The sequence below is a fragment of the Charadrius vociferus genome, unplaced genomic scaffold, assembly GCF_000708025.1.
Source record: "Charadrius vociferus isolate BGI_N301 unplaced genomic scaffold, ASM70802v2 scaffold34, whole genome shotgun sequence".
In the NCBI taxonomy this organism is placed as follows: domain Eukaryota; kingdom Metazoa; phylum Chordata; class Aves; order Charadriiformes; family Charadriidae; genus Charadrius; species Charadrius vociferus.
The window spans coordinates 564,511-573,210 of record NW_009647989.1 but is presented as its reverse complement, the minus strand read 5'-3'; the positions used below and the strand labels follow the sequence as shown (position 1 = coordinate 573,210).

The window sequence follows — 8,700 nt, the reverse complement described above, 5'->3', positions numbered from 1 at the left end:
CCACCACCACCACCACCAGAACAACCACCACACTGGCACCACCAGAGCCAGCAAAACCACCACAACAGTCACCGGCACAACCACCAGCACCACCACAACAAAGACCACCACTGCCACCATCACCACCACCACCAATGAGCATCACCATAACAGGCACCACGACAAGCGGCACTCTACCACCAACACCAGCAACTCAACTACCAGCACCACTACCGCTGTAACCACCACAACAGGCATATCCATCACCACCACCACAGTCACTGGCACCAGCACTACCACCACAGAGGTACCACCACAACCAGCACAAACACCACCACCACCAGCACTGTCACTGGCACATCAGCCACCACCAACAGCACTGCCACCAGCACCACAGGCACATCAGCCACCACCACAGTCACCAGCACTGGCTCAACAACCAGCACTACCATGGGCACCAAAACCACCACTACAACCATCACTGGCCTAACCATGACAACTACCTGCACTGCAACCACTGGCACAAGCACAGGAACCACAACCACCAGCATTACTGAAAAAAACAGCATCACCACCACCGGCTCCATATCTAGAACCACCGGCACCACTAGCACAACCACCACAGAACCGTCACCACCACCACAACCACTTGAGCAGCCACCACCACCATCACTGTCACATCCACCGGCAACACCACCACAGGTTCTACCACCATCAGGGACACCTTTACCACCAGCACCACTGGCACAACCAACACCAGCACCCACCATTGACATCAGCACAACCACTGCCACCACCGACACCAGAATAACCAGCATCACAGCCACTGGACCCACAACCAGCAGCACTGTCACCAGCACTACCAGTAGTACCACCATTGGCACAATTATCACCATCAACACCAGCATCAGCACCAGCAGAACAACTGAAAGCACCACCGTGAGCTCCATCACTGCCAACACCACCGTCATGAGCACCACCATACCAGCACAGCTGGCAAAACCACCTCCATCATCATCACTGGCACCACCACAACCAGCACCACAACGACTGGCAGAGCCACCACCACCACAGTCACCATCACCAAACCCACCACACTGGTCCACCACAGCCAGCAAAACCACTTCCAAAAACAGCACCAGCACAAGCCCTACCACCACAACTACCGGAACAAACAGCATCACCACCACTGGCTCCACAACCGGCACCACAGACACCGACACCAGCACCAGCATTACCAGCACCACAACCACAGTCAACGGCACTGGCCAAACAGCCACCACCACCAGATCAACCAGAACCACCACCACCTTTGGCCCCACAACTGGCACCACGGGCACAACCACCACTGGTATCACCATTACCACAGTCACCAGCACTGGCACAACAACCCTCAGCACCACTAAACCAACGTTTTCACAGCCACCAGTACTGCCTCAAACAACAGCACCACCATGGGCATCATCACCACCATTGTTGCCGACACCAATGCTACTGCACTGGCACCACCACAGCCACCACCACTTGAACAACCACTACAGTCACCATCACCACTTCCCCCACTGGCACCACCACCACAAACCAGTAGGAACACAGCCGGCACAACTGCCGCCACCACCACCACAGTCACCGTCAGTGGGACAAGCACACCACCACCACAACGACTGGTGCAACCTACAGCACCACAACCACCACCAGCACCACCACCACCACCACTGTAGCCACCACCACAGTCACTGGCACCAGCAACACCACAGGCACCATCACCACCAGCAAGGTCACCACACCAGCATAACCACCAGAAGCACCACCCCAGGCAACATCACCACCATCGGTACCAGCAAGACCACCACCAGCACTACCACCACCAGCACCGGCCCCACAATTGGTACCCCAGCACCACCACAACTAGCACCACAGTCACCGGCATAACCACCACAACCACCACCACTTCATCAGCACCTCCACACCAACACTACTACAACCACCAGCACAAGATCACCACCACAGTCACCGGCACTGGGTCAAACACCAGCAAAACCCCCATGGGCACCAGCATCACCACACCAGTCCACCACAGCCAGCACAACCACCACCACCGTAAACACCACTGGCATCACCACCATGGGCACCTGCACCAAAATAACCAAATTCGCCACCGGACCCACAACCAGCAGCACTGTCACCATCAGTAGCACCACCATGGGCACAATTATCACCACCAACACCAGCACCATCATCAGCATTACTGGCAAAACAACCATCATCACTATCACCACCAGCACCACCACAGTCTCTGGCACTGGCAAAACCACCAGCAGCACCACTATGGGCACCATCACCACCACAGCCAGCAAAACCACCACCACCGGCAGCAACACCACAACTGACACCATCGCCAGCATTAATGGCACAACTACCAGCACATCCACCACAACCACAGTCACTGGCCAAACCACCACCATCGGCATCAGCAGCACCTGCCCCACCACCAACACCATCACCAGCATTACCAGCACCATAACCACAACCACAGGATCAATGACCACCACCACCCTTGGCCCACAACTGGCACCACAGGCACAACCACCACCACAGTCACGGGCACTGGCTCAACCACCAGCACCACCACAATCACCCTCACTGACCCAACAACCGGCACCACTGGCACCATCACCACCACCACAAGCACCACCACCATTGGAAGCACAACCACTGGCACAATCAACATCACCACCATGACCAGCACTGGCACAACCAGCAGCAGCACCATCGTGGGCACCACCACCACCACCACCAGAGCAACCAGCAGCATCACCACCAGCCCCACAACTGGCACCGCTACAACGAGCGGCACCATCACCACTACACCACCACAGTCACCGGCACTAGCGCAACCACCAGGTGCAGCACCACCACCACAAACCAGCAGGAACACACCACCACCAGCACCACAGTCACCAGCAGCGGCACAACTACCAACACCACCACCAGCAAAACCAACAACACCACAACCACCACAGCCGGCACATCCACCACCACAGTCACTGGCACGAGAACTACCAGAGGGGCTCCACCACAAGTGCACAACCACCACCACCACAGTCACTGGCACCACCACAGTCACCATCACCACCACCAGAGCCAGCAAAACCACCACAACAGTCACCGGCACAACCACCAGCACCACCACAACAAAGACCACCACTGCCACCATCACCACCACCACCAATGAGCATCACCATAACAGGCACCACGACAAGCGGCACTCTACCACCAACACCAGCAACTCAACTACCACCAGCAAACAGCCACCACCATCAATGGCACTGGCCAAACAGCCACCGCCACCAGATCAACCAGAACTACCATCACCCTTAGCCCCACAACTGGCACCACAGTCACAGCCACCACTGGTATCACCACTACCACAGTCACCAGCACTGGCACAACAACCCTCAGCACCACACCAACACTTTCATGACCACCAGCACAACCACCACCACCACAGTCACCAGCACTGGCTCAACAACCAGCACTACCATGGGCACCAAAACCACCACTACAACCATCACTGGCCTAACCATGACAACTACCTGCACTGCAACCACTGGCACAAGCACAGGAACCACAACCACGATCACCACTTCCCCCACTGGCACCACCACCGCCGGCACAGTCACTGGCATAACCACCAGAACCGCCACTCTGGGGGACATCACCAGCACCACCACCAGCCCCACAACTGGCACCACTACTGCTAGCACCACTGGAACCACAGTCACCAGCAGTGGCACAACCACCACCACTACAACCCCTGGCACCAAAACTACCACCACAGTCACTGGCTCAAACACTGGCACAACCACCACGGGCACTAGTATCACCACAACCACAGGCACCAAACCGACCACACCAGTCCACCACAACTGCCACAACCACTGCCACCATCACTAGCAAAACCACCACCAATACCAGTACTACAAGCTCTTCCACACCCACCACTACCACAACAACAATCAGAGTCTCCGGCACTGGCACAAACAGGAGCGCCCCCAGGGGCGCCATCACCAGCACCAACACCACCACCACTGCACAGCCACAGCCAGGAAAACCACCACCACGAGCATCATCACTAACACCACCACTAGCCGCAGCAGCACCAGCCTTACCGGGAGAACCACCACCGCATCAACGACCATCAGCACCCCTGGCCCCACAACCAGTACCATGGGCACAACCACCAGCAGCACAGCCACCATGGACATCATCACCACCCCCACAGTCACCGGCACAACAACCACCAGCAACACCAGTACCCTCACTATTACAACCACCGATAATACCATCAACACTACAGTCACCAGCACTGACTCAAACAGCAGCACCACCACCACAGGCACCATCACCGGCACCAACACTACCACACCGTCACCACGACAGCCAGCACAACCACCACCACCGCCGTCACCAGCACCACCACGACTGGCAGAACCATTGCCACCACAGTCACCAGCACTGGCTCAAGCACTGGCACAACCACCACAGGCACAAGCACCACCACAGCTGGCACATCCACAGGCACAACCACCACCACCGGAAACACCAGCACCACCACCATGGAACCATCGCCACAACAGGCACCACAACCACTTGCACAACTGGCACCACCACAACAACCACAGTCTCCATGACTGGCACAGCCACTGGCAGCACTACTATGGGCACCATCACCACTACCAGCACAAGCACCACCACAGACTGCAAAACCACCACAACTACAACAATACACACCACAAGCAATGGCACAGCCACCACAGTCATCATCACCACAACCACCACTGGCACCACCAGGACCAGCACAACCAGCACCACCACCACAACTGTCACTGTCTCTGGCACTAGCACAATGAATGGCAAAACCACCACCACCAGCACCACCACCGGTACCATCACCAGCATTACCAGCACAACAGCCACCGGCTTGACCACCAAAACCACCCCAAGCTACATCACCAAAACCACCACTGGCACCAGAAAAAGTGGCATGACTACCATCATCACCAGAAAAACATACATCACCACCACTGGCCACAGAAGTGGTGACACAAGCACCACCACAGCTGGCACAACCACCATGGACACCATCACCTCCACTGGCAGCAGCACCACCGTAATGGCACCAACAACTGGCACCACAACCACCATCACCAGCATTACTGGCACAACAACCACCACCACAGTCATCGGCACTGGCAAAATCCCCACCAGCAGCACTGGCACCACCACAACCAACAAGAGCACCAGCATTACCAGCACCACAACCACTGGCACAACCACCACCACCGCATCAACGACTATCAGCACCCCTGGCCCCACAACCAGTACCACAGGCACAACCACCAGCAGCACAGCCACCATGGACACCATCAGCACCACCAGTCACCGGCACCAGCACCACCACACCAACACTTTCATAGCCACTATTACTGGCACCAACACTATCACACTGGCACCACAGCCACCTCCACAGCCACCACCACCAGAACCACCACCATGGGCACCATCACCAACACCAGCAGGGTCATTGGAACCACCCACAGGCACAACACCATGGGCGCCACCACCAGAGTCACTGGCAATGGCATAACCACCAGAACTGCCACCCCAGACAACATCATCACCACCACTGGTACCAGCAAAAATGGCAAGACCACCACTGGCCCCAGGACCGGCACCACCACCAGCAACACCAGAACCACAGTCACCAGCACAACCACTACCACCACTTTCACCAGCACCACCACACCAACACTACCACAACCACGGGCACAAAAATCACCACCATAGTCACTGCAACACCATGGGCGCCACCCATCATGGGCACCAACAGCACCACAGCCGGCACAACCACCACACCACCAGCACAACAGCCACCAGCACCAGCACAACAGCCACAGTCTCTGGGACTGGCACAACCACCAGTGGCAGTACCACAGGCACCACCACCACCACCACCCCTACACCACCACAGCCACTGGCACTGCAACCACCACCAAAACCAGCACCACATCCACTATCACCACAAACACCACTGGCACAACTACCACTGGGACTAGCACAACTGTGACAACTACCACCACTGGCACAATGAACAGTGGCACCACCACAGTCATCATCACCACAGCAACACTACCACAACCACTGGCACAAAAACCACCATCACAGTCACGAGCACAACCACCACAGGCCCCATCACCATCGCCACCAGCAAAACCACCACCACCGTCACAACTGGCAGAACCACGGCCACCAGAGTCACCATCACCACAACGACTACCGGCACCACCACCATTGTAACCACCACAACCAGCACAACCACCACCACTGTGAGTCACCGGCACTGGCAACACCATCAGCACCACCAGCAGGGTCACCAGCACCACCGACACCTCCACTACAGTCACCAGCACTGGCATAACCACCAGAACCACCAGCCCAACCAATATCCCCACCACCACCATTGGAACAACGCACATCACCACCACCGGCCCCACAACTGGCACCATCACCACCACCAGAAGAACCAGCACCACCACAATAAGCAGCACAACCACAGTCACTGGCACAACCACCGGAACCAACACCACCAGCACCACCAATACTGTAATCATAGCCACAGTCACCATCAGAACCACCATCACCACCACAGTCAGCACCATCAGCACCACCACAACCAACACACCTGTCACCAACACAACCACAGTCTCTGGCACTGGCACGATGAATGGCAGCACCACTACAGGCACCAGCACCACCACATTAACACTACCACAACCACTAGTGCCAGTGACTGTGGTGCTGGTTTTTGGAGTTTTTGGACAAGCACCAGCACAACCACCACACGCACCATCACCATAGCTGGCAAAACCACCATCAGGACCGGCAACACCACCACCCCCCCCCCCCGCACCCCCCCCAGCCGGCACATCCACCACCACCGGCACAACCATGACCACTGTCAGTCACCAGCACTGGCAACACCATCACCACTGGGGTCACTGGCACCATCACCAGAAAAACCAGCATCACCACCACCAACACCACCACAACGGTCACCATCACAGGCATCATCACCAACACCAGAACGGTACCACCATTTCCGGCACAACCACCACCAGCACAACAACTATCACCACTGTCACCAGCACAACCAGCACTACTACCATGGGCAGCATCACCATCGCCACAACTGGAACAACCAGCACCTTGGGCACCACCACCACAAGATCCACCAGTACTGGCACAACCACCACCACACTTGCAACACCACAACCACCCACACAACCACCACTACCACAGTCCCTGGTACTGGCTCAACCACCGACACCACCTCAACCAGCAGCACTAACCCCAGCTGCACCATCACCAACAACAGGAGCACCGCCAGAACTACCACCAACACACCAGGCAAAACAACCACCACCACCAGTATTACTGGCACAGTACCGGCACAGCCACCACAGCCACTGACTCAACCACCAGCACCATCACAACCAGCACCACCACCGGAACCATCATCAGCACCACTACCACTCAAACAACCAACATCACCATCACTGGCCCTACAACTGCCCCCACCAGCACCACCACCACAACCACTGCCACAATTACCAGCACCAATGCAATCTCCACCACCGGAACAATCAACACCTGCAGCACCAGCAGTGACACCACCAGCACCACCACCACAACCACCCCCGTGACCCCAAACCCACGCCCACCCCAGCCTCTTCCAGTCCTGGCACCACCACCACTATCACTAAAAGCACAAACACCACTGCCACCATCACCAGCCCCACTGGCACCAGCACCACCACAGATGCCACCACCAGTGACATCACCAGCACTGGCACAATTAAGATCGGCAGCAGCAGCACCACCACTGGTACCAGCACCACAACCACCCCCATGACACCAAACCCACGCCCACCCCCACCGGCCCTAGCACTGGCACCACCACCACTAACAAAGGCACAAACACCATCCCCACCTCCATCATCACTGGCCCTGGCACCACCACTACCAACCCCATGCTCACCCCCACAACCCAACTCCCCCCACCACCATCCTTCCCACCACAACCACGGCACCACCAGCACCTGCAAACCCCCACCCACCCCCAGACTACCACAACCCCCACTACCACCCCTACTGACACCAGAACAATCAACAATGGCACCACCATGAGCAACAGTACCAGCAACACCACCACTAGTACCACAACCACTCCCACGACCACCCCCAACTCCACACCTTCCGTCACCCTCTTCACAATCATCTCCCGCCACCCACCTCCCCCAACCCACCCCTAACACTACCATTGACACTGCCAACGCCAGCAACACGACCAGCACCGCCAAAGCCACCACCAGCAGCACTGGCACAACTAGCACCAACCCCACCACCATGACCATAACCACCATCAGCACCACCACCACTGGCAGCAGCACCTGCATTACCACCATGACCACCACTGGTACCCCCAAAACCGCAGCAGCACCACCACCATCAGAACTACCAATGGCACCAGAATCATCAACAGCATCACCACTGCATCAGCTCCACCTCTGGCACCAGCTTTTCTACCACTGGTGATGCCACAAGCATACCAGCACCACCACTACCTGCACCCGAAAATCTGGCACTGGCGGCACCACC

General features: G+C 57.0%; 2 protein-coding genes across 2 annotated transcripts; both read left to right on the top strand.

Moving 5' to 3' along the window:
- The first annotated feature begins 429 nt into the window (after window positions 1-429).
- Window positions 430-1,911, top strand: LOC104285101 (mucin-6-like). Its single transcript, XM_009883500.1, has one exon. The coding sequence runs from the start codon at window positions 430-432 to the stop codon at window positions 1,909-1,911; it is 1,482 nt and encodes a 493-aa protein (XP_009881802.1).
- Window positions 1,912-2,520: 609 nt separating this feature from the next.
- On the top strand, window positions 2,521-2,721 carry LOC104285100 (proline-rich receptor-like protein kinase PERK10). The gene has a single exon (XM_009883499.1). The coding sequence runs from the start codon at window positions 2,521-2,523 to the stop codon at window positions 2,719-2,721; it is 201 nt and encodes a 66-aa protein (XP_009881801.1).
- The last annotated feature ends 5,979 nt before the right edge of the window (window positions 2,722-8,700 follow it).